Raw genomic sequence first — 27,945 nt, 5'->3', positions numbered from 1 at the left:
CGGCAGATATATTCTATGCACCATACACAGTAACAAACACATGTATATTTATATAACCAGTGTTTATTAAATAAGTTTTTATTACATTCATAAATATAAGCAGCAGCAATGCCCACTGAGGGCCTACAGGATCGCGGACATCCACTTGTGGATTGGCAGCCATATGTGCAGGCAGCAGATAACAGGAGAGATGCCTAAACAGTCCATTTTAATTCTGGGGGTTGCAGTGCTTAGAAAGGTCTTGTTCATGTACTGAAAAAGCCACTTTAGCATATGCTACAACAACCATTTCCGAGAAGTAACAATTTGCACAAAGGCCAATTTTTTCACCCCTTTCTCAGAGTACAAACAGCTGAGAATTACACCCTGAAACTTAATCCATACAATTGTTAAAGGGGGAAAGTCACTTATGAAGTGTAACTTTGCCCCATGCAGTAATGCATAGTCAAACCCTTGCTTTCATTAGCAAAGTAATCAAAGCAAAGTACTAATTAGCTGCTGTGTGTCACTGCACTGATGACAAATTGGGCTAATACTTGGGAATTTCCCAGTGTGTGCTTAGGAATAAGAGCATGCTATTTATGGACCTTGCCAGTATTAAGTGTGGAGAGATTTCACAGGTATGATGCTTAGTATACCGTACATGTACCGCCAAATGTAAATCACTTCAACCCATCAGTGCCTAGGGGAGTTAAAGCCTAATCATACATTCAAGCTCATTCCCTATTATTACCACTTTGTGTTCGTACCATCCATCAGCAGCCCTTATTCCAAAAAACCCACCAGAAGCAACATAATTGATTTTTCATCCACATTAGTGATCTGCACAAAGGCATATATATATATATGTGCAGTATATATCATGTTTTAATTTCTTAGTGCTACAAAGCCTAACCCTAGACTCCTGGATGAAACCCTATTGTAGAGAGGAAGTTGGTATGCAGAGAGTGTCATGCTGTAAGTGTTTCAAATCACTATAGAGGGTGCTCTGCCTCCCTTTACAGTGCCTGCAAAGTCGGTGACCTTGCTTGCATTGGCCTCACAATCCATTCTTGGAAGTCCTGGGTCCATTGTATAACCATCTGATGGTTTGGAAAATCATGCTTTGGGTTTGGCCTTGCTTTCTTGCTTGGAGGCATTGTCAGTATTGTCATTAACAGAGGAGCTTACAAGGCAGTCCTTCCTAAAAATGTAAAGATAACAAAGTTAATGCTCTCACACTGATCCCTTCTAATCTCCAAAGCCAGAATTGGGACTTATTCCCACTGATACATTTTCATCTGTAATGGTATGAAACATGCATGCATGGAACATAGATGAAAATACTGGCACTTCATTCTTTTTTCCACTCTATACATGTGGTTGCAACCCCATTATTTCTCATATACAAGCAGTATGAAACATAAGAAAATGCTTTGTTTAAAAATGCTTCCACTTTTCTAAACAAGGCAGAAGGTGAAAACACAAAGCACACGGGGTAGACACCTACTCAGGTATGTTTTTTTAGGCTTGTGCCCAACCCGTACCTGCTTACCCCAGCCTGACGCACACCCGCTTGTCCCTATGCAGTACTCCCTTCCCTTTGCACATATATGCAACTAACTTTTGACGCAATTTCCAACCCCACTGAGATCAGCAAAACACAAACACAACTTTTACACAATTTACAAACCAATTCAAATGTGTGTCTGGATCGATAAATATATCACTGGTATCTTATGGCTCTTGTTTTATTAGACAAGCCTTACGGCTTATTGCATTCTTTATGTACCCAATTACATAAAGTTGTCTCATACTCACTTCTTGTCACGGTTCCTCTTAATAATAAAGGTTATAATTTTCTTCATTATTAGAATAAGAATAAGAAGTCCAATCACTCCACCAACAGCAGCCACGATAATCAGAGTCAGTGTGTTATCCACATCCTCAACTGTTGGACGATGTTCAAGAGGTGAAAAAAGGAGCAAAGGTGCAAGGAAGTGGAGACAGTTGTGTACAGAGATCACACAGATTATCCAGTTTTTTATATATATATATGTTATAGAAGAAAGGTGTTAATAAAAAAAACCCAGTTTTGGGGATATACCTTTTATATCTCTATGAATGTATATAACTATATATGAAATGTATATTCATAACTCTATCAATGTATATAATAAACTGATATCTGCCAATAATAACTGCAAATATTACAATAAATGTTTTTCCAAAAATAGTAAAGCTAGGACAATAGCCTAAGTACACTAAGCATAGTAAAATCTTTTTAGTCCTTCAACCCTAGAACTTTCAGGAAGGCAATCTGTTTTGCAAACATATACTGACACTGCGTACCAGAGACCCCACCAAGCCCTGTGGGGCCTGTAAGTACAATGGTTACTTAGTTACAGGATTACAGAGGGATTGGTGGGGCCCTGGTGCAGACTTTGCTGCAGACTGGGCTAGAAAGCAAAAGCAATAGGAAGCCAGGTCCATAAATGGAGGTGTAGAATGCGTTCATGGAAAATAATCTCTGTGACAGGGTTAGGAGTTAACAATCATTTGTTTAATTAAAGGGAAGCTATAACATCCTCTGTTTTAAGCTAAAACTATAGAAAAAAATGTTAAGAAACTAGCAAATTTTAATGGCTGAGCATATTTTGGGGCCAAAATATTAATCCTTTACGCATTTTTCTGTATCACATAAATGGGCATTGCTGCATTCTTTAATCTTGTCAGTGGCATACTCCACAGACTTCAGTGGATCATCTGTGCTTTTTCATCTATGCCTTTTATGAAAAGTGCTAGCAAGGCAGTCAGCATTGCACACATAGCATACAGTACTTGGTGCCTTATGAAGAGTACATAAATGAAAATAGCTCATTTATAGCTCAAAAATTTTCATTCTTTTGTCAGTATCCTAATGTTCAAATCACAGTTTAAATTTTCCCTGTCAGTTCACCTCAACACAGAGTTGTATCCTATGATAAAAGGTCCTAGGAAAATCTGCGCCAGCTAGAATGCTTAATATTACACTGGATTATAACTGAACCTTTTCTAAGCAAGGCAAAAATGAAAAATTGATGGAGTGGGAGATTGACGAAATGTAAAATATGTATTTAATCCCCTCTAAAAAGTAGGAAGTAAAAATACCTGGTCTATTCCTGTATGTTCATTTCTGTCTGACCTGGCCAATGTAAAACCTTTGGAGTTCCAGAGCAGAACACAATAAACATTTTCTCATTGTTATTAAAACATGCATGTCTCAGTTGAATTGGGACTATGGCATAAGGCTGAATTCCAGAGCTTTGACACCTGCCTGATTTTCAGTGGACAGACAGCCATGTGCTCATAAGTGCCTCTCCATAGACTTTCATGTTAATCTCCTAGGCTCTGCCAATGCACTCGTGGATCAGATCGTTATCACTAAAACACTTGGAAGTGAGCATTTCTGAACAATTATCTTCTGACCCACAGATGCACCACTACTTCTTCTATTTAAGGTTACACGCTGATCTTCAGCTTGGTACATATCTGCCTATTAGATTTAGCAAGTTCACAATCATTCAGTGACAATGGGGGGTTCATCCTGTAATATTTACCTGTTTAAATATTATTCAATAAAAACTGCTTAGTTTATGGACTAATAAAAAGATAACGTGCAAAAAAATAATCCAAGTGTTATTAATAAAATGGTCTTTTATTGCCTTATACATACTATTAAAAAAAAAACAACTCAGTCCTAAAAAAGCCTGGCCGGGCAATATATTTAACAATTCCAGGTTTATTCATAATATATATATAAACCTATAAAAAGAATAGCAATAAAAAAATGTAAGCTCAGTTTATTAGAATATAAGTATTAAAAGCCAAAACCAAGATGGTTAATGCAGTTTCTTTCACTATAATTAGCCAAGTTACTTCAAATGGGCACTGAAGCAGTACTGAGATAAAAAAAATAATTTGTTTGCAATTTAAAAATCACCCATGTGTCCAGTAAGCACAGAAAACTTATAGAAGCTTTTAGTTACTGTAGCATTGAATGACACTGTGATACTAGGATAGAAGAGCAGGTTTTGTGGAATTATTGAACATACTGGCCAGCAAGGTGTTTTTTGGAACAAATGTTTGGTTTTAACAGCGTTTAACATTTTATTAATAACATTTGGAATATTTAGTGGGACCTTTATATTTTTTTATGTATTTGGTATCCCTAAGTGACCTTAGGGGATCAGTGGCCTTTTAATCCTTTTGGAACTATTATCTATAGAATGTCACAATCTGTATGGCATAGTTTATGGACTATGAAAACTCACATTTGTCTACCACTTTCAGTATAATAGTGGCATTGTGCGTGGCACCCTTTTCTTTCTCATTCTTCACGACACAGGTATAGCGGCCTGTGTCATCAAAATCCACATACTTCAAGAGCAGCGACAGGTTGTAATCTTTGGTTTCATTGCTAGGAAGAAGCTGTACTCGTTCCATACGTTCATTCCTGTTCACAATTACTTCAGGTTTAGGGGTTGACTTCTTGTCCTTTAGCGTTCCTTTATAAAGCTGGGCAGGAAAAGAGCAGGGAGGTGTGAGCTAGAAGGTGAAGGGGCATAAGATACATAGAACATAGAAAGATTCTCGCAAAACACTTTGATAAAAGGGTATTGTTAAATATAATCATGGGTTTACGTTCATTTTTTGTTTTTCTAAAATTTCAACAGAACATATTGCTCTGGGCTATTCTGCCCAGTTAGCAAATGCCGCAGCTGTGTACCATTAATCTTTATCCAAAAGGACAAAACATAAATCTCACTGAAAATGTATATTTAGATTTTCTGCTTGCATGTGTATTTTTTGTAATCTTCTGACTGTATTCATTTTTAACCCTCGCCACACCAAGTAAGCTATGTACAAGGTTAAAGGAAAATTATACCCCCGAACAATGTTGGCCTCGATAAAAATATGCCTTTTTAGTAGTGTCTGCCATTTGATAATCCTAAATAGTAAATTGCCAATTTAAGAATTAAGATGGCCACCTCCTGGGATCATACGGTTCCCAGTAGAAGCCTAAAACTTATGAAGGAGGTATCTCTCATTTTCTAGTAGGCAAAGCGGGGTTTATTAAGCCTCACGGCCATACACATTCCAGGGTGTCTCAACACAGAGGCAGATTTCCTGAGCAGACACATTCTGGATCAACACGAGTGGGAGTTGAATCATTGTTTAAAATCCTAGTGGAAATCTTGGGGTAGCCTTGCTTAGATCTGATGGCAAAAAGGAAAATGCGAAATGTGAAAAAGGTTTTTCCCAGGAGATGGGGGACAGGATCTATGGCAGTGGATACCCTGTCTCAAACATTAAATCTTCCCCTATGTTACATTTTCTCTCCAATTCCTCTGATCACCAAAGTTCTACAGAAGGTCATCAGAGACATGGCTGAGTTAATATGTGTAGGGCCCTTCTGGCCCAGGCATCTGTGCTTCACAACCCTACAGAGGTTGTCATTTTGTCCTTCTTGAAAGCTTCCAAGCTTCTATAGAATCTTTTTCACCCGGGATCTTTATTATATCCAGACCCAAACAGTCTGAGGTAGGTGGCCTAGAGTTGTCAGAATTGGTGATTGACACCCTTTGTGTTCAACTAATGAAAATTTCTGAGCTGGAAAGAATGAAAAAAGTTTCAGGATAAGGAAGTTACAGTGACTTAGATCTTGGGGTTCCTGAAGTCTGGGATGGTCAAAAAGTATAGTACATGAACATTGTAGGTGCACAGGCCTGGCTGCAGATTACAGCCATCTCAGCCATGATGGCAACTAGGTGGGCAATCCATCATCTCATTGTTTGTTTTTTATAGGGCAACAAAAAAGTTTAGTACCTTCCAAAAGAAAGTTGTGTCCTGACCAAGAATCCATTTGAGTCCATGGAAAATGTTTCCTTGTTGAATCTGACTCTTAAAACTCTGTTCCTATGGCCATGATCAGCTAAGAGAGTTGGTGAACTCCTGGCCTTGATTTATGATTATTTAAGTTCATTTTTTTCCCAGGATGGGGTGGTCAACAAGGAGTTTTAGGCCTAACGTTCTGTCAACCTTCCATGAGATGTTGGAGATAAGTCTTCCTTCCTTCAGACATAATCCAAATTCAGAGGAGGGTATTAGACTGCTTTGCCTGGACAAACAAAAATGTAATCTGTTAAGGCTGGAGTGAATAGATGTCTAACAAAATAGCCAGAACACTACTACCTGAGGGGGGCCATAACTGTTCAGTCAGGTTGCTTTTGAATCTGACCAAACAGTTATGTCCCATGTTGCACCCCCTAAAGTCACTGACTAAGAGGTTAGAGAGCTAAAAGCAGGAAGTAGTGTTTAGCTATTATGTTAGACATCTGCTCACTCCAGCCTTTATAGATTACATTTTTGCCTAACTAGCTATATTAGAAATCGTTTTTATTTTGTGCAGTCTATTTTACGCAGTTTCATTTTTACACTGAACTGTTCCTTTAACAAGGACATTAATGAGCTGCAGAGAGTGCAGAGACTGCACATAAACTCGTAAAGGGGATGGACAATTTAAACTATGAGGTTAGACTGTCGAGGTTGGGGTTGTTCTCTCTGGAAAAAAGGTGCTTGCAAAGGGGACATGATTACTCTTTACAAGTACATTAGAGATGATTATAGGCAGATAGGGGGTGTTCTTTTTTCCCATTAAAAGGATCAGCGTACCAGAGGCCACCCCTTTAGAGCAGCAACATAGGTGGGTTTTTATAGTGAGGTCAGTAATGCCCTTTTAAGTGATGTCGTGATGGCAGATTCTGTTAATGCCTTTAAAAGAGATTTCTTGAATAAGCATAATATCCAAGGCTATTGTGATATTAAGACCTATGTTGGTATATAAGGTTTATGTGTATAGATAGGTCAGTATAGGTTTGTGTGTGTGTGCTGGGGTTCACTTTGAGGGGTTGAACTTGATGAACCCAACTTAACTATGTAACTGATCACATTAGGCAAATAACCTAGAAATGTATAGTGTAAGATTGTGTTGTGGTGAATGGGTGTGTAATAGGAATTTTCAATTTCTTACTTCCTCAGGTTTAAGTGAACTGTTGAGAGAGCTGTATATCCAAGAGAAGGTAACAGTATTGAAGCCAATGCAGGCCATAAAAGAACAGGGAAGCGTTACATTAGACCCATTGATAGCTGTGATCAGGTTATTCTTGCCTACCGACACCTCCAGAGGCAAACAGGCGTGGGCAAAAAGCACAACTGTGAAAAGACACAAAGGCAATTTGTATAGGTTACAAAATGCTTAAAATATAATTACAATTTTTTCCCATTCTGATTTTTTCCAGTAAATGCACACATGCACTCATATTTCTTAATAGAGCATCTGCAAACATCACAAGTTACAACATCACTTCTTGGCTTGTTCTTGCACCTCAACACCTTACAGCAAAAACAGCTATAGGCTGCTGGGAGCTGCTTGTAATATAGCTACAACCTATACACCACACAACCAAACATAGCTTTCAACAAACAGTGCAAACTTAGGAGAGTTGGAAGATATGATGCATGTTAAATTCTAATTTTGCCCCTAAAATATCTGTGTATCTTTCCAATTCCAAGTAATTGTTTTATTACACAAATTTTTATCCTTAAGGCACTAGAATAATAGGATGCCACTGTTTAGCAGTAGTGTAAGTTCATATTTGTGTAGGAATCCCTATTCAGTATATGTTTGTCATCTTTGTTGCTTCTTGTAAATACTCACAAAAAACAGGTAACATGATTTTGGAACTACACTGGTTGGTAGCGGGCTCTTCTATCAACCCCAACTATATTTTCCAGTTTAACCAACAGTATACGTACATTTAATCTAGTAAAAAGATTTTTTTATAAAAGACAAAAGGAGAAGGAAAGTAATTTTGCCATTTTACTGCCAATAGATTAGCCACATTAGTGCCACGCTATATTTATTCTGAAGAAAGCTTTACCATACCTGAGTAAAGAGCCATAGAAGCTCTCTCTGTTTGTTTAAGATAGCAGCTGCTATCTAGCTGCAAATTAGTGTGGTCTTAGTAGCTTAGAGCTGCACTGACTCCAGCCTGTGAATGAAGGATTTTTCTGAGAGGGGAAGTCTGACATCGAAGTACATGTTTACACAAAAAAAGACAAGCCATTCTGTGATAGAGGACTGTGCAGCATTTCTATGAGTGCTTATGGCTGTATTTACATAGACCTTTCTGATAAAGCTTACTTAGGTTTTACCTTTCCTTCTCCTTTAAACAAAAGTGGGCACATATTGCATCTTCTGTGCAAAATATTGTAAATATCAAATATACATAATTATCAGAACAGCTGGACTTCTGGCTACCTTATACCATACACCAATCAATATGATTTGCTGTATCTGGAAAGATATAAGGGGAAATATTGTCACATTGTAAAATAAATAATACATATTTCAACACCCAATCATGTATCTGTATCTTTTGTATTTAACAGTATCCCTTATGTTTTGAATTAGTTTCTGTGCATTTATACAAGTTCTAAACGTTTGATTTCATGTGCATGGATCATACATACCAAGCAATTTCACCCATATATTATATATATTAGTTTGTGATACTTACACAATATGCTTCAGCTGTATATAGAACCTGCAGACTTCAGCATTTATAGTTGTGTGCTCCTCAGCTAACTGCAGTGTCCTAGAAGCATGCTTTGCCCTTATATTCACAAAGGGAGAATCCTCTGCATCATCACTGTTATTTTTATAGCTAATGTGCCCTTTATCTGCATCATAACATAACTTGTTTCATAGAAAATAATATAGTTTTTCCACATTCTGGAGCAGCAAGTTTTAGACATTATGTATTTTCCTGGAGAAGAAATCATAATGCATACACAGCAATTCTGCTTCTGTAGGAGTTTTCTGCTATCAGCTGAATTGTGCATTTCAAAACAACTGCCATTAGTAGGTGTAAAATGAGTCCCTAGGTTGTTATTATGAAATTATAGATGGGGCTAGGGAATCCCAGTGTAAACTAGGGGGCTAATACACCTCAATAAGGCTAAATAATCTGTAATATGCTGGAGTCTGCATGTTTTACCCATGTAATACACCTGCAAAGAAATAAAGTCAGAGCAAGCCTACACAAGCCTGCTTTGGGAATCACCATTTGAAGTTTATACCAGATGTTAAGTGTTACTGAAGTGCTGCACATATCATTTTTGCTAGTGCCACAATGGGGTATCAAACCAGGGCCTGCCTGAATCAGCACAATAACTTTTGAATGAAGCACCTCTCAGCAATGAAGAAGGAAGAGGATCACTCTTTCACAGCTACCCCGGGCTGGTGCAGTTTTCTCCTAACAGGTGCACCAGCCTGGGGGATAAGGTAAGTGATTACAATCACTGGGGGGGTGCCCAACATTTTTGCACCCCCCAGTGATTGTACCTTTCCTTCTCCTTTAAATGAAATAAAAGAAAATGCAGAAAAAAAGAACATTTAACCATATAACATTCTTCATTAGACAAATATGTAATTGCAAATTGCTGTGCAATTCAGCACCAACATCAGTAAGTTAGTTCACCGCCAGGGGCACTGGTGGAAACTATTACATATTACAACTGTTGAAACAGGGAGATGGTTGCTAAATGTTGGATACTCCATTTGGTCCATTTTCTCGTTAATGTTCCTCCTTAGCAATGCACTGAACAATGAGCTGATTCATTCGCTTAACAAATAACATTTTTTTTTTCTGCGCTTTATACACTTTGTGGGGAGGGAACATGGAGGGTAGTGGATGGGGGCTTTTGTCTGTGGAGGGGTTTAGTTGACCTTCAACAGGGGGCCCCTAATAACTTTAAGAGCAGGATTTCTGATTTTTTCTTAACTGTAAATTCTGTTCATCAAATGTAGGAATGTGCAACTAAGCAAAATAATAAAAAATTAAGTGCCTCTGATTAACTCTAGTAAGACTAGAAATGGTGGCCTTGACAAAAACTGTTTAAAATCAATTCAGATTCATTGTAATGGGCTCTTAAAAAGCAATGGGAGTGATGACATTGGTATTGAAATCAGTACACCATGGCATTATCAGAATAACAATCACTTAAAGTGACAAGAATAAGAAATAAGCAATTATAATATATGGGCCATAAGAGTAATGGTAAGGTGGGAAAAATACTAACTTCCATACATTCCCAATGGCCATCTATATTAGACTGCTCATATAAAAAGGGCACGTGCTATAAATCCATAGAGAGAACAAGGCAGTATTGGACGGATATACAGGTTATTTAACAGTATCAGTGTAACAAAAGCATTGTTTCTAGGCAGGCATTCAGCAAATATCTGAAATGGAAATAATGAGCTATATACCATGACAATCCAAATTTGTCTGTTTAAAGTGATGTGACTGGAACCCTAAGGGAATGAGGCTGCAACCCTAATGTGAGTAGGTTAGAACTCTGAAATGAACATGCTGGACACCACTCGGAAGTTTATCTAACCCTTTAATTTAGGTATAAAGCTTTGAATTCATCTAGTCTTCATCTAATTCTTTATTATGGCCAGAGCACGGTGGAAAACAATCAACATCCTGGCCTTGATTCATTATCCTGCACATTTGATATTTTCATAATAAACATAGAGACAATGCTTCAACACAACCTCAGCATCTGTAATAAATTACTGAAAATGTGTTCTGAAATCCATTTTGTGATCTGCTAATTAACCACCACTCTCTTAGTCAGAGGTAAGGGTAATGCCACATGGGACTGATTCTCAGCCTGCTGAAAAACGCTTGCTGAGAATTATCCCCTCCGCTGACATCAGCCTTCTACCTTGCATGAACCCGAAAGCATTGTGTGAATTTCGGTTTAAAATGCGAATTCTTGCTTTTTTTCCCCCAGTATCCAGCGTGTATGTCTGCACCTTGGCCGACACAATGCTACTGAGTGAAGAAAGGGTTTTTATGTGGTTTTTATGTGGTTTTATTAAAAACTTCACAAAAGAGAATTAACAGAACTCAGACCGACATGCCGGCCAATAATTTCAAGTTACAACTAAAAATTCACCCCCCCAGTCCACTGGCCAAATGTCCTGATGAAGATCCTGACATATGGACAAAAGCAGTCTCAGTCCTGGGAAGAGTCTATGATTTTGCCGTGGATTTCCGGAAGAGGACGATGGAAAATCAAAACCATTTACATCCTGTTGCTCCCGGGGGTCTGAAGGAGCAAAATCCAACATAGTGAGCTTGGCAGGTCCGGAAAGCTCTAAGTCCCATGTAAGAACCCAGTCTAATAACAACGTGACAACTCCCAGAAAACCTGGGAGAAACACATTATTACCTGAACTATGGCCCCATGGGGATCCCAGTTGAGAGCACAAATAACCAGAAAGCCAGGCAGCAGCTAACAGGGTAAGGGCGGCTAATGTGGGCCCTGGTATCACGGCAGTGGGATGTGCAGCTTGGCCAACTCACTAACCATTGCCCTCACCATGGTGTCTACAGAGGTGTTAGGGTGTCCAATGGTCTGCTTGCACCGGAACTGCCACAGGAAATACTTAAAGATCAACACAATGATGTAGGTGTGGTCAGCACGGAGGCTGATGTCAGCAGAGGGTCTGATTTTCGGCCTGCTTTTTCTGCAGGCCAAGGATCAGCCCAGTGTGGCATCAGCTTTGGTTTTTATGGCTTATCAGTTATTTGCTTTTAATTTCCAACTGTAGAAGACTGTTCAAAATTAATTGCTAATTGGTAGCAATGTGGTTTAGTACTTATGTTTGTAAATCAGCACTTTATGTAGTATGTGTCAGGAATGGCTACCTTTATTATTATTACTAAGCTGACCAGCTGACCAGTCATAACTAATTCTTGATTGGTTGCTTTGGCTTACATTTTTGAACAGTTACTTAACTGTAGGGAATTTCTTTCAAAAGTGTTATTTTCTGTGTCATAATATTATACAAAAGCATTACATAAAATTGGAGTAATTTAGCTGCAGAGTTGCAACCTGAAGCAAACAATTAATAACTGGCTCTGATTGGCCAACTCCAGTAAAACAAAGGCAGATTTTTGCTCAGACTGAAGGCTTATTTAGGGAGAAAGCCTCTTTGTTCTTCTATAATACATCTGAAAACTGAAAAAAAAGGTGGACCTCTAAGGGAAGCTTGAAATTAAAAATTCCAATAACAGCTGCTGTAGACCGAGTTTCTCTCATTTGACCTTCCCAATCAATACATACAAAGCATAATTTTCCTGTGGTGTTGTGCCTCATACAAGGCCACACCTATGCTGATGAGTTTGAATGGCTCTGCAGCAGTAAGCAATACAGTAATTCTTACTCATATGTGAGCTGCAGTAGAGTTCATATGAAAACAGAATAAATGAGTGTTTAGCATGTTGCATAAATGTCCATTACTGAAAATCATGCTGTCACCTTTTTAAACTGCAATGTCCAGGTAGGGAATGGTGACATGGTTGGGTCAGTGGGATGGTGTCATTGGTGGGTGGGGCTATGACATGATGATCAGTGATATCATTTACTTTACATTCTCTAATATGGAAATCTAGACAGGCAGTCTTCATCTGGACAGCCCTTCTGAAGGGGTAAAACTGGGAAACCCTAACTGAAAATGAGATCTGCCTTTCTTTTTATATAAAAAATAAACATTAGAGCTTACTGGCAACAGGTGCAGGCACAAATGCTCAAGCCCCTTTGGGCCCATCCATAGATTACTTGCAGCTGTACCAGATGAAGGGGCAAGCTGTGCTCAGCACACTGTGATGGAAAACATTCAGGGGTAAGCCCACCTCTTCAGGTTTGTATTAAGGTTAGGTGTCACCCTAGTCACCAAACCTAACTGTGTCCCTATGTTGCGGAAGTGAAGTCTTATGTACGGCTATGCGTGACGTCATTTACACTGGAAGCACCGTGGATTGCCATGGGAACCCTCACCCACCCCAGCTCCCCAGCCGGATTTGGTCAGCTAGTATCTAGCAGTCGCTTTATATTTTCTTTAATTATCGATTATATAGGCACCTGAGGGCCACCCCCCTAAAGGCTACCGCCCTAGGCACTGGCCCACGGGCGCCTATATATACATATGGCCCTGCATCTCTTATTCCTTCTGTAGGCAATGCTGCATGTAGAGCGAGGAGCAACACTTTGGGGCACCCCCCAAAGTAAGAGTTCAAATCCTGAAATGGGAAAAATTCGGATTAGATACAATAATTTTTGATGATCGCAAATATCATGAAAATGCTTACGAAAAAATAGGAATAGTCACGATAATATTGCATTGGCGATCACAAAATTTTTGTATAGAGCGATTGTAAACGGCGGGAAAAGCTTTCCGACTTTGATCCTTCTGTGCATGATTTTGGAAGCCTCCCATAGGACTCATTGGCACTCTGCAGCTCCAACCTGGCCCAAGGAAAGTCACAATACCGAAGCTTGAATGAATCGGAAACTTTCATACTCGGCGCGACAATAAGATTTTGTCACACAAATTTTGTCGTTAAGTACGAAAAAGTCGCGTAAATGTACGGAAAAGTCGCACAAAGTACGAAAAAGTCGCTGAAAATACACCCAAATACTAATTTTTTGTAGTTCGTACCTGTCGTACTTTGATAAATGTGCCCCTTTGTGTTCTATTTTAGGATGCAAAGAGTTGCACCTAAAGGTGCAAAAAGCAGAGCAAGTTAAAAAAACGTGAATTGAGGTAGTTTTTTACCCTTTGGACCGTATCAGACTATGGTAAATTATCCTTTTATTTATGTTATAAATGGCTCATGATGCTTTAACTTTGATGCTGTCACCCCTCTCTCCCCATGAAATGAGTATATTAAAATTATTAGACAGTGAGTTCTGCCTCTAACCAAGGGAGTAATTACAAAGGAAGCAAACCCTGCGGTTGAAGGGGTGCCCAGAAGTGTAGGGGACCCAATAAGACCCTAATTATAGAGCAATTTCAAAAATATCTTGACAGAATAGGTCAAATTTAGGGGCCCCAAACTGAATTTGCTGTGGGGCCCAGTAACATCACGCTATTGTCCCTACTTTTTTCTGTTTCAGGTTCAGAATATAATTTATTATACACAGGGTTTAGATCTAAGAGAGATCTGAGAAAATTTACTTCCCCCACAAATGCCCTGAAAGACCAAGGTATTGGAGAATCTAAACTTAAAATGGTCTTCACTTTCAATGTAATATTTAGTAAAATTTCACTAAAAATATTATGTTGTATTTAAGACAAAGGTATTTCCAACAAAAGAACTAATCGGTATCCTAAAAATGTAGTAGCTAAAGTGGGTAAATATTTAAGGGGTAACAGGGGCCCTACAAAGATTTTCTTGAGGGGTCCAGAAGCTCATCTCACTAATCATAAACCTGTTTCTGTCTGATGAAACATACTCGTTAGGGATATTGTTTCCCCTGTGTTGCAGAAGCAGGAGTTAAGATAACTCGGTGTAATAGGCTGCACCATAGTATTAAATCTAAACTCATATGACTTTTCTCCAACGCTGGCTTCAGGCCAGCACTGAAAGCTTCCATATCAGTATGTTAAGCAGTGTCACTGCGGAATTTTAACAACTTTCACAAGCAAATGTTTTAACTAACACACTGTGTACCTGCACAGGAGAACCATGTCAGTCATTTTAGAAAGTTTTTTATGTAATACAGTCTGCCTGTCATACATCCAAAATATAGGTTGTGCACCTCAGTGTAAACAATGTGCAAGCTACAATGCAGGTTATGTGTATTAATTATAATTAGTGTTACATAGAAGAATAATATAGCTAGCTCCGTTTCAGCAGTGATCTGAATCTAGGGAGTTAATCAGGTGGAGATTTGGGATACCCACTCAGTATGGCAATACTGATACAGGAACCAAAATGAGCTGGAAAGCAGATTTGAAGAAACAAGAATCAAAAGGCAAGCAGAAGACTATCCTGGAGTCTATTTTGAGAGCCATGCAAACTAGGAAAACTTCCTTACTGAGAAGCAAGCTAAGCAAATGCCCTGAGGATCTGAACAGCTTAGTATTAGCAGGTGTCCAAGTCATGGAAGGAGAGGCATTTCCTGCAAGTGTTATGTACACCAGAAATCTCAGGTTGCACTCACTATTATAGAATGTACAAATATAAAAAAAAGCATATTTCATGATGGAAAAGAGGAATCAAGGACATGACCCCCAACAGATACTTAGTTATAATTAGGTAAACTTGTAACAAATGTGGTTACCTGGGATTGTTATGGGCGATAGTAACACAATGCAAATGTGGAAATCACAAAAATATTGACTCATGTACCCTTTAGGAAACAGACTGTACATTTCAGATGATATAGGGTTGATATGCATTAACCACATGCATTTCTTTCAATCAAATATTAATTTGCTTTATTATATTATTATAATTGGGATTTGTCATTTTTGCCAAAATGGCTATTTGCTATAGCTTTTCAAGCAAAACTAGCAACATGTAAGGAGAGGATTGGCTGTATTTCCTTTATTACATGATTTTTTTCTGTCCCCTCTACAATTGGTGCATGCACAAAAATCTGTAGGCATGTGTCAGACTGGAGAGGAGCAACCCCCTTCCCTCCCCAGCCCTGCCATTTGACAGTAACTATATTCTTTATAGGCACTAAAAGCTGCCCCTAGACATGGCAGGGGCCTATGATGAAAATAGGACCCTTTGTAAATAGCATATTTATTTATGACCATATGATCAGACTTGCCAACTCTTTTGTGAGAAATATCAGCCTACCTCTCTCTGTTAACTCTCTGCCATCTCTCTGCCATATTAATATCATTGGCATCAAATATAATTTTACTTTACCAGGCCAAAAGAATACATGGCAGCTAATTACCTTATATTAGACAAAATACCTAACTATGTTCCTGTAGCATGCCTATGTTTAAGATTTAAGTATAGGCCTGACCCCATCTATTACTCTCCACAGAATTTCTCATACATGTGGCACAAGAATGAAGGCCAGTTTAGAGTTCCCTACATACAGCAGTTAATGTACAAAGACTAGGCCTCCCGGATATATGCCAAGTGTTCTTTCCAGTTGATTTCCTTTCTGTGTAGAATTAATGCATTAATTCATTAGAAGAAATATTTGTGACAAATTATGTGTTAATAAACTGCCACATTCTTTTCCGTGAGAAGCAAAATGTTGGCAACTTTTAATTGCGCATTAACAAAAATGTTGCAGTGCCCAATTTAGAAGTAGACCCAGGAGGACAGTCTAATTATATACTGCATTAAATGTTACCTAACAAAATGACCAGTGAAATGTTCAATATACTGTAAGAAAAACAAGGTTTTAGTTAAATGTCCATGGGCCCAACTACAAATGCTGTAGTCATGCCTTCTCCTCTAAAACCCCAGATTCCATCATTTCTCAATTCCATCTCAATCTATTAAGTCTCTAACCTTCAGTGACTTTAGGGATTACCCTAAGGTCACTGAAGGTTAGAGACTTAATAGGTTGGAAAGTTGTAGACATATAGACCCGTGGAGTGTTTCAGTCTAAAATTGTGTGTCCCTATGATGAGATCCCTAAATTGCCTGTATTCTTTAGTACAGGGGTTATGACTGCACAAGGGCCGTGACACTTAAGAGGCCTATAGGTCATGAATAATTGAATCTTCATTTAGCTGATGAGTGAAGTGGGTCACTTTACAGTCCCACATGTGATGCTAAGTAGCTTGTTCAGAAGGCTTTTTTGGTGTCCCTTCAACTCCTTTAGAAATCAGGTTTTAGGGAAGGTTAGATGTTAAGGAGTGCTTTTTTAATAACTCCAGGAAATAACTGTTCAGGGTACAAGATAATCCTGTATTAATATTGTGTATTAGGGCTAGTGTGTTTCATAGAAGCAGCAGATACAAAAGAGACAGTAAGCATAGTCTTTAAAGAAAATGTCACTCATTTTTTTAGGAATGTCACTTTGCTCTAGAAAATTATGTTGGTTATGCCACATTAATGCTACTAACCTCACAAAATGTAAACATTAGCATTACAGGGCAATAACCTCACCTGGATTCCATGGGCAACATGGATTTTGATGGGAGGCCATACAATGTCAATGTCTCTTGTCATTTCTGGAACATGTTTTGACCAAAATCATGGTAATAAAATTACACGTGCCATTGAGCTAGGTATGTGGTAAGCATTAGTAAGTTCTGTCAGCCCAACTACAGCAGGCCAGGCATCTAGGCAATCATTTATCAAGGTGCAGTATTATGAATTTTTACATTATTTGGTTGCTAACATCCCTACCGCTCTCTATAAAAAACAGTAAACTGATATGAAACTCCCATCATCTACAGCCAACTGCACTGGAAATGGCTAATGAATTATTGACCTTTTGTGGAGCCTGCATTAAAATTTATAAGCAACTGAAAAAAGCTGTGTATAAGAAACACAAGCGTATTGCCCCACCTTTCCCCAGGGTCTTTGTTATAAAATAATTGTCATTTAAAGGGAGAGTTCACCTTTACACTTATTATACAGCACAGTGGAATAAGTTGCCATTAATAAACACGTGTTAATAAAGATAAAAATAATACAGTTCATTTCAGTATGCTTTACACCAGTAATATCCAAATTTGCCTTCATTCTGTATCGTTTTTGATTATTTTTTTTGTGCTTCTCAGGCTTAAATTTCAACTGTTAAGGTGCCCATACACTATAACAGTGCTGTCCAACTTCTGTTGTACCGAGGGCCGGAATTTTTCCGACCTACGTGGTGGAGGGCCGATAATGGAAGCCAGTTTTGACCACTCCCCTTTTTGAAACCGCACCTACTTGAAACCACACCCATGTTATCACATGGCCATACCCATATTAATGGTTGTAGTACAGCAAAAACCTGCCATACTCTGCCTGCCCTACCCTGCCTGTGTGTGCCATACTCTGCCTTCCCTACCCTGCCTGTGTGTGCCATACTCTGCCTTCCCTACCCTGCCTGTGTGTGCCATACTCTGCCTTCCCTACCCTGCCTGTGTGTGCCATACTCTGCCTTCCCTACCCTGCCTGTGTGTGCCATACTCTGCCTTCCCTACCCTGCCTGTGTGTGCCATACTCTGCCTTCCCTACCCTGCCTGCATGTGCCATACTTTCACTGTGTTTGCCATTCTTGGCTGGTTTGTGCCATACTTGGCCTGTGTGTGCCATACTCTGCCTGTGTGTGCCATACTCTGCCTTCCCTACCCTGCCTGCATGTGCCATACTTTCACTGTGTTTGCCATTCTTGGCTGGTTTGTGCCATACTTGGCCTGTGTGTGCCATACTCTGCCTGTGTGTGCCATACTCTGCCTTCCCTACCCTGTCTGTGTGTGCCATACTCTGCTTGCCCTATGATGCCTGTGTGTATGGCACACAGGCAGCCTACAGTGACACAATGCTGGCACTGCTTCAACAGTCTGCACAATAACTATATATTAAAAAACTTTTTAATTGCAGTACCACCTCAGTATATGTTCTTTTTGTAGTGTGCAGGGTGTATTTGTGGGTTTCTACTGCTCCTGAGGTGTGAACAGGGGAACAATATGGGTGATTACAGCCTGAGCCTGAGGTGTGAACACTGCAGGGGGTGAACAATGCAGAGATTAAAAGGTGTGAATAACACAGGGAATTACATTCCCGCGGGCCGCCAGTTGGACAGCACTGCACTATAAGATCCGCTCGCTTGGCGATGTCGCCAAGTGAGCGGATCTTCACCCGATATCCCCACCTACGGGTGGGCGATATCGGGTAGGAAGGGACTTGAAAAAAAAATAATCGGATTACATTTGAGCTTATGGGGCAGTCGGTTCGGGGACCGCATCAACGAGCCGATGCGGTCCCCGATCCAACCGGATTTTCTAACCTGGCCAATCGAGATCTGGCCAATTTCAGGCCAGATATCGGTCGGCCAGGCAGCTCTGTTCTGCCCATACACGGGCCGATTAGCTGCCGAATCGGTCCAAGGGACCGATATCGGCAGCTATAGTCGGCCCGTGTATGGGCACCTTTACCAGGTTACTAGTGCTTAATTACCATAGAAAGTGGAATGTAAGTTCAACAGGAAAGGGCCAGATTAGAAAGATAAGCAATTCAAAATAAGAACAAAAGCCCCATTTGTGTTGTAACAGGCATGAATTTGCCTGTTACTGCACACTTGGGGCAGATTTCAGGCAGAAAAATACATTTAAAGGGGAAGGAAAGGCAAAGTCACTTGGGGGTGCCAAAATGTTAGGCACCCCCAAGTGACTTTAACCGCTTACCTTGTACCCCGGGCTGGTGCCCGTTAGGAGAAAATAGCACCAGCCCGGGGTACCTGGAGCTCAGCACTTCCTCCTTCCGCCTTCCACTTCCTAAACTGCCGGTGGCCGGGCATGCACAGTAGAGCGAAAAAGCCGACTTAAATGTTTAAGTTCGGCTTTTCACTCTACTGCGCATGCGCGCGCAGCGAAGCCGGAAGGAGGAAGCGCCGGCAGCTACCCCGGGCTGGTGCTGTTTTCTCCTGACAGCGGCACCAGCCCGGGGTAAAAGGTAGGCGGTTAAAGTCACTTGGGGGTGCCTAACATTTTGGCACCCCCAAGTGACTTTACCTTTCTTTTTCCTTTAATCTTCTCAAGTTGGGTTGTTCTCAAAGTTTTTGATTCCTTTTTCCAGTAGGTACATAATCTAAAAGAGCAATATACAGCAGAAAATATTGTTTGGGTAAAATTAAGTTGAGTCCGAATAATAACGTAGCAGGTCATAGTAGGTTTAGCTATGCAAGCTACTAGATATTCTTGCAAGTATAGATCAGGTCTATTATTAGCCTCAGCTTTACTTAGTGAACTTTACTGAGGTATCTGTTAAGATTTGGTACATACTGACACACAAATTGCTATATGTGCATTCTGCCTGACTTACATAGACCTAACTGCTGTAAAAAAGTCCTCCCTGTCCCAATTCCACCTCATCTATTTGCCAACCTGCAAGCCAAAGATACTATCCCCCATAAAATAAGGGATGGGTGATTTCTTTTGTTTGGAAAGGCTTATTAAAGGCATTTTCTACATGGATTCCTTGATAGTATGCCAGAGACCCTATAATCAGGGCTGGATTTGTGGCAAGGCCCACAAGGCCCAGGTCTAGAGCGACAGAAACTTAGAGGCGCCTAGCCGCACCAGAAATTTGCTTGCATGCTGTCTTATCTTGTAGGCAATTATAAATATATGGCGCTGGTTTCACTTTGGTATAAAATGAACACTATCTTTAAAATGGTCTCTTTATTAGAAATCCCTATAGATCTGCCATGGTCACTATCTGTATTTCAAATGAGGGGTGGGCACTAATAGTCCCTGCCAGAAGCACAGTAGGAGGGGGGATAGCCAATCACAGCCCTGCAGTCACAGAAGCAAAGACAGGCTTCAGTTCCCAATCAGGTCAGCCTAGCCGGTGATTGGTTCCTATCCACATTGCAGGAAGTGGAACACATGGTCGTGACAGTGGGGTTTTTGGAGAAATAATCAATAAATCAGTCGAAAAAAACTACTTTTCGAAGCACATTCCTTTTATATTTAGAGGAGTACAACTCACTAGCACAATATTGTTTTTTACACAATATGTTCCCTTTAAAAAAAAAAAAAAAAAAGAATTAGGGTTGCATGTGTAAACTGCAAATTACTTTTATTGTACAGATTTTTATTTCTGGTTGACAGGTCCTCATGGATACACTGCCACGAACTATCTTTAAGATACTGTACTCAATTCACCATTATAACTACTATGGCATAGAACTAGGCAATTAATTAAAGATTTATCCTTTTTGTCTTGGCAGGTTGACACAGTATTGTAAAAATATTTTTTTAAAAACTTTTCCTCTGACACTGTAATCCGGTTGCATGCTAAAAGCAGGGGATATGTAGAGCCAGACTGGACTGATATATTTGATGAACCTGTGTGCCAAGGGTAAGGAGCATAAGCAATAGCACACAGGATTTCCTTAGTTAAAATTAGTCACTCCAGGCTGAAAAGACAGAGGCTTGATGTTTCTAGTTTTAAACTGCCTTAGAACTCTGTGAGAATAAATTAGCAGAAATTACCTGCATTTGATCAAGATACATTTACCCCACGCAAGCAGTGACGGACTGAGATGGCAGGGGTCCACCAGAAAACACTGGACAATGGGCCCCACTCTTAAAACTTTAATTCCTCCTCTCTTCCCTCAAACTCTCTATTCTCCTAGTCTCTTTTCTCTATATACTATACTCTATTCTTCCATCCATCAAGCTTGCTTGTTCCCGTACAGAAATAGGAAATGACTACTGACACCTGGGCCCACTGGGAGTTTTCCTGGTTCACTGGTGGGCCAGTCTGACACGCAAGCTGTGGTAAATTGTGAATGTAGGCACAGTGGAGCATTTAAAAAGGTGTGATAAATATCATATGCATGTGCAGACTAATAATAGTTTATACCCACACTGCTGCTATTATCAATTCACCAGTTAGGAAAAGGTGCAGCCAGGTACAATACTGTTTCAAAAAGAGAAAAAGAATTCCAGAGAAAAGTATCTATGCATGCTCCCAAACTATGCACAATATCCTCTTTATTAAATATAAATAATCACAACCACAAAATTACACAAAACAATTACCACAAACAATGTCAGTAAATATTAAATCAATTAAAAAACAGGCATCTAACAGGAACATCAGAGATGTGTCACAACCAGCCCTGTTCATAGCCAATCCAATACAGAGAAACTGCCTTAAATATATAACCCTTAAATAGGGAGTTTATTGTCAGACAAAAATCTCCGTTGGAATGTCCGCATACCAACAAAGTGCTAGAAAATTGGAATATGCATTATATTGGTTTGTCATTTATGCCACTGCAACAATATGGCATGACAAGTGGCATGACACATGGCACTTAACAATATAGAACTCACACACTTATTTTGAAAAGTTATTGAAAAGATAGCTGAAGAGATGTTTCATTGAATCTCCAAAAATAAGTCTATGCTAATCTTGACAATAAATGACCATGTATCAAACAAGTTTATTAAAGGCTAGATTTGTCTGATCTTGCTTGTATTGGATTGGGAATGCCTCAATCATTTTAGCTATTTTCAGTGAAATGTACTTTTTGTAATAAAACCATGCATATTTTCATGCAGCCCTGAAAAATTTCCCTGGGAAGGAACCTATTATATAAGGACAAATGCCCCAAATGAAACCTTTGAAATAAGCTTTTCATGTATTACTTTTAAAAGAAAGAAGCAGACTATTAATATGCAGATGCCAAAAACTGTAAATGACATGTACAAGATAATTTTGTGTATGTTATTGGGCATATTGGCCATGTTTACAATTGTACTCTTAGTATACAGTCTAGCACTATGCTGTATTTTGCTGTTTTGTGCGGGACAATTTATATGTCAATGGGAAGGCTGACAGCCTGAGTCTATTTGTAATATTGATCTACCTGTATAAGCAGTGACTCAGCACAACTCTACACACCACGCACTGCATCAAACTGCGACACAGAGAGCACCATACACTTCATCCTGATCCCACAACAGCCCCAGCTGTTCCTGCAATGGTACACTTTTGCATCACAATCTGCTTCTTTGCAACCCCAATCAACATGAGCTTACTGGGTCCCATTCGGTGTGTTGTAATCACAGCCAATTTTTAGAGCAGAAGAGACACAGGGGGTCATTTACAAAATGTAGGGCTCGGTGCAAAGTGCAATAAACAGGAGCAAATCACCATGTTTCTTTGCACACTTGTGCCCTTTCCTGCATATTTTTGAATTTCCAAATTTTCAAAATGGAACATAGAGACCTGTCATAATTACAACTGTGTCTGTGTGCAGCAGCAATGTATTAACAAGGGGTGGGCAAAGCTAAGCACCCTCCCACCCCCTAACTTGTGTGAGAGCAGGCCACAATTCAGCCCTGGCTATAAGGGGTTAGGGCTGCCTTGCATCTGCCAGTGCTGCCATGAAGTGCATTGAAAAGGTACTGCTGCCATGGCTGCGCTCTGCACATAGTTCTGAATATCCAATCTGGCACTGTGACAAGCACAGACATGACGCAAGTGCTTTTTTTTTTACTACGGGCAGTAATGGCATGTCCTGAGTCATAGTAAATTGTCACTATATCTTCTTAACATTAAATATTATTACTAGGGATGCACCAAATCCAGGATGCAGTTTGGGATTCTCCCTTTTTTAGCAGGATTTGGATACAGCTGAATCCATGGTCCTGGCCGAACTGAATCCAAATCCTTAAAATCATGTGACTTTTCACCACTTAAAGGAGAAGGAAAGGCAAAGTCACTTGGGGGTGCCAAAATGTTAGGCACCCCCAAGTGACTTACATTGCCTACCTTTTACCCCGGGCTGGTGCCCCTGTTCGGAGAGAACAGCACCAGCCCGGGCTAGCTGCAATGCTTCCTCCTTCCTGTTCGCATGCGCAGTAGAGTGAATAAGCCGAACTTTAATAGAGAAGTCAGCTTTTCATTCTACTGCGCATGTGCTGGTAATGGCGTCCTGGCAAAACGAAGCAGGAAGAAGGAAGCGCTCACTCACAGGTTCCCCCGGGCTGGTGCTGTTTTCTCCTAACAGGGGCACCAGCCCGGGGTACAAGGTAAGCGATTTAAGTAACTTGGGGGTGCCTAACATTTTGGTACCCCCAAGTGACTTAGCCTTTCCTTCTCCTTTAAACACGAAAGCTGAAAATCTTTTGAAAATCGGTTCTTTTTGCGCCTTCTATGCCTTTTTTTTGCATATCCAAATTAGGATTCAGTTCGGTATTAGCCCAAATACCAAAATAGTGGATTCGGTGCATCCCTAAATATCACTCTGTGTAAACTTTTTAGTCATTTTAGTGCATACGCAATTAAACCTGCATCTCCCAACAGATGTTAAACAGCAACTTCCAGCATCTTCCCCACAGTTTATGGTTTATAGGGTGGTACTGGGAGTTGAAGCCCAACAACAACTAAAAAGCACACAAGCTGGAAATTGTTATGATTTACATCATGTTACAAATGTATTATTGTCATCATGTTTTGTAAGAAGTATCTTAGATGTGGACACATGGAATTAAGCTTGTCTATCGCCACAAAATGAGTGTCTTGTATATGAACAACAGGGCACCCCACAAATTCTTATAGCACCCTCTTTTTTTTTGTTTTTGCTGCACTTGCATCTCCTTGCACTCTCAATAGCCACTATCAATCCCTGATACTTCAATAATTCCCTTAGGCACAGGTTTAACTCAGGTTTCACTAATGAACTCTTACTATAACTCATTTAACACATTTCCCAAATTCCCCACACAGAGATCTCCATTCTGTCTGCTGTGCTAATGCTAATAATACAAGCCAAGCTCCAAATTGCCTTTGCTATATTTGTAGGTTGATCTGTGTCACCTTGTGTGTCCAATGCAGAGCTTGTCAAGGTTACCATGTTTTTCCTCTCCCCCTTCTCTGTCCTTACTATCATATTCTTGCGTGATCTGCCACGGTTTTGAGTGCATAACATAACATTTGCTTATTTTTCTCCTCTGTCTAAAACTGAAAAACCTGTATATGTTATTTTTTTCCCCACTTCTGGAAAATGCATGGCCTCAAAATGCATGATTTCCCTAACCACAAACCTTTGCAGACTGTCTGGAAACAACTGATTTATCAATAACAAAATTGCCATTTTCTCCCCTTTCGACTGTACAAGATTTCTTCCCTGCAGCTTAAAGATTTCCCTGTCTCCTTGTCAAAAAGCTTTTTCTATATTTTTAGCCCTATGGTATGATTTGCTTTGAATCTTTATTTTAGGCTCAGGGAAAAGTCACATCTCAGCCTACAGCCCATTCTGTACTTTGTATTCATCCAGTAATTTCAGCAATTTGGACACTTGCTAAGTTCAATTTCAGATGATCCTGAGGCACGTCCCAAAGCTTCTCGTCTTCTCCAAGATGTCCTTCACTCTGTCCTAAGTTTACAATATCCTTCTTTCTATACTCAGTGGTTGCTTTATCTGCACTTAATCAGTCTATTCTCAACTGATTTATATCACTTATCTTAATGAACTCTTCTATGTAATTCTCTGTATGGCCCAACTGAACAATATCTGATCAAATGGCCTGAGATATAGCTTGGAATTTGACTTGTGTTTGTTCTACCGCTCGCACATCCAGCTATTAACTAAATGCAGAAATTCTTATAGAGAAAGTGCTTGCACCAAGTCTACATGGCATCTTGACTCAATACCTTAACCCATAAGTTGTTATTTACTTACAAGGCCCAGTAAGAAATATTGTAATCAGTGATATATCAATGTGCCGGGCCTGGTGAACACCCTCCACTTGTGTCCCCCAATCCTCGGCCGCTTGTGCGGGGTAGGTAAGACAGAGGCTGGGGATGGAGAATTTCTTAGAGAAAGCAGACCCAGCGGTCCCAATGTGTAGGCATGGAATGTAATCCAATTGCTTGTCCAGGGCTGGCAAAGATTGGCTGATCTACCAATCTCACCAAACGAACAGATCTCACTGCTTAAGCCCAACTTAATAATTAAGGGGGATATTTTGCACTTGCAGAATTAAATCTATGAAAATGCCCAAGGTCAGATCCTTTCTGTGATGCTGGGCACCATTGGAATTATTGGCCCCAGGAAACTGGCTGGGTTTCCTTTATGCGTTCTGCCACTGCTCATAATGACAAATTTGAACATTTCACACACTTTACTCTCACAAGCTTTGTGTACACATTGTGGATCACTTCTGACCAGAAAGATTCATGCATTCCACACTTTCAAAACAATATTGCAATCTGTGTAGATTCACAGTACAATTCAAAATACAATATGCTGACAGCCCTGTTGGGGTGCTACATGATTATTTCAAGTACCCCCAGAAACAAGTGAGCAGGAAAATATACAGGCATAGAATATTCAGCAAGAGAGCGTTAATTATTAAAATGTTTCTGTTTAAAAAAATGAGAAAAGGCTGACATATAGCATACAGTGCCTGGGTAAAATATTACCCATAGCATATATTCTGCTAATTTACTATCCCCCCTTTGTCAAACTATCATGAAAAAGAGACTGTTTTATTCAACTTCCATGGCTTACAAAATTGCAACTGATCAATATAATGCTACTTTACATCTTTAATATGTGTCGCTTTGCCACCAATAAGTTCTCAACTGATCTCAGATATCAATTGTGAAGTTTAAAAGATCCATCAGGAAGAGGACTGCATCCTTGTCCTTGTCCCCATGGCCTGAATCTCAAACAGATATCAGGTAGGCCCATTGGGGGTGCCCATACACAGGCCCATTTAAGATGCTGATTCAGCCCTTTCAGACCAAGTCAGCAACTTATCTGCCCAAGTATGGGGTGCACCAAGGGGCCTGTCCAATTTACATCTGCCCAAAACATGTGGAGCACATCCATGTGCTGATGTGGTCCGCATTTTACAGGTCTCCATGGGCCTCAATGAATTATCTAATTATTTGCCCTAGGGTCAATGACCGGACCAGCCCAATTTTGCCCAGGAGGTGAGAGGCCAAATCAGGCCCAGATCCACATGTCTGGCAACCACTCTAACTCTTACACATTCTATAAAGTGACTATTATCATACTGGTCACATTCTGCATTAAGTGTAACTGAAAAGTAGAGTATGTTAATCTGCACAGTAATATTGTTAAGGAATATTGTGACATAAAAAGATTTCTTGCTGCAGTGCAACTACTATGGGTCAGTCTTACCCTTATCAATGTCAGTCTGTGACAGGAAAGGATAACACAATGACACATCAAGTGAATGTGTAGATTAACAATTACTGAGCTGCCAGTTTTCTGCTCCACTTTATAACTGATGCCATCACTATTCTTATCACTGTTACTCCCCTTTTAGGCACAGTAAGTGAGTAAGATTATATCAAGGGTCATGTAACAACTCCAAACACAGTTAATTGCACCACACCCTCTCTCCCTCACCCCTGCAGTCCCTCTGCAGTCATTCCTAGCACTATAAGGGACTGTGCAGGAGAAGCACTATTGTCATTTCTGGCTATATATAGATGCACAAAGTGGATTCCTAGATAAGGCACAGATACAGGCAGGGGAGTGCTGCACTTAGTTGCCAGGGATCTCCAGTCTTGGGCACTCCAGCTGCTGTTCAGCAACAACTCCCAGGATCCCCAGCTTCGGCTACCGATGCTGGTAGTTGGCTATAAGAAATAACGAGGCATTGATGGGGCATTATCCGTGAGTTAGAGTATATTATGGATTATGTACACAGAGACGGCACACACACATCCGGCACGCACAACAATGCACATATACCTCAGCCATAAATTCTATATAATGTGCTGCAAATCCCCAGATGTGGCTGGTGCGCAGTTCTACCTTTTCCCTGAGCTGTGCGGCCGCAGGAGCAGCACTTCGGGGTATATATATGCGCTTCTATACTTACTGAGGCAGATGGCAAAGAGCCGCGAGTGGCGCCTCAAGGAGCCGCGTCTGTCCCAAGGGGGTTCCACGGTCATTGTGTATGGAGCAGCCGGGATGCGGAGAGAACTGGGTATCCCACAGACAGCGACAAGGATTTCAAAGGTAAAAAAAAAAGCTGTTGTGAGTTACAGTACGGACTCTCCATTGCAATAGAAATGTCTGTAGGTCTATGTACAATAGCAAGGTACCCCCTGTATCACTGTTCTGTCCTCATGTGACCTGGGCCCCTCTCTCCTCTGATTTGGGTACCATGCTCGCACTGCCATTACTTACCTGCCTCTCTGACTTTGTGTTTCCCTTTCTTCTTCCCCCCTTGTCTCTCCCTTTGCCCCCCTCTGCTGTCCCTCTCTAGCTTTCCCCCTCTCCCCTGTATCCTTGGATCGCTTCCCATGTGCAGAGACACTACTGCTGACTTTTCATCTCTGCAGTTTTACTGAGGGGTGGAGC

The 27,945-nt window shown here is 40.2% G+C and overlaps 1 protein-coding gene across 2 annotated transcripts; it reads right to left on the bottom strand.

The window, feature by feature from the left end:
- Positions 1–43: 43 nt before the first annotated feature.
- Positions 44–27,866, bottom strand: scn4b (sodium voltage-gated channel beta subunit 4). Of its 2 annotated transcripts, none has more exons than XM_031905038.1 (6): positions 27,687–27,708; positions 27,461–27,564; positions 7,052–7,233; positions 4,293–4,536; positions 1,801–1,930; positions 44–1,183 (listed from the first exon to the last, which is right to left on the bottom strand). In XM_031905038.1, exons 2-6 carry the CDS (start codon positions 27,531–27,533, stop codon positions 1,099–1,101), a joined length of 714 nt encoding a protein of 237 aa, XP_031760898.1. In that variant the 5' UTR covers positions 27,534–27,564; positions 27,687–27,708; the 3' UTR covers positions 44–1,098. The 2 variants fall into 2 exon arrangements, with proteins under 2 accessions (XP_031760898.1, NP_001011311.1); NM_001011311.1 differs by lacking the exon at positions 27,687–27,708 and adding an exon at positions 27,772–27,866 and having other exon boundaries at positions 46–1,183.
- Between the last annotated feature and the right edge of the window lie 79 nt (positions 27,867–27,945).

The sequence above is a fragment of the Xenopus tropicalis genome, chromosome 7 (genome assembly GCF_000004195.4).
Source record: "Xenopus tropicalis strain Nigerian chromosome 7, UCB_Xtro_10.0, whole genome shotgun sequence".
In the NCBI taxonomy this organism is placed as follows: Eukaryota; Metazoa; Chordata; class Amphibia; order Anura; family Pipidae; genus Xenopus; species Xenopus tropicalis.
This window is presented reverse-complemented; position numbering and strand designations above follow the sequence as displayed.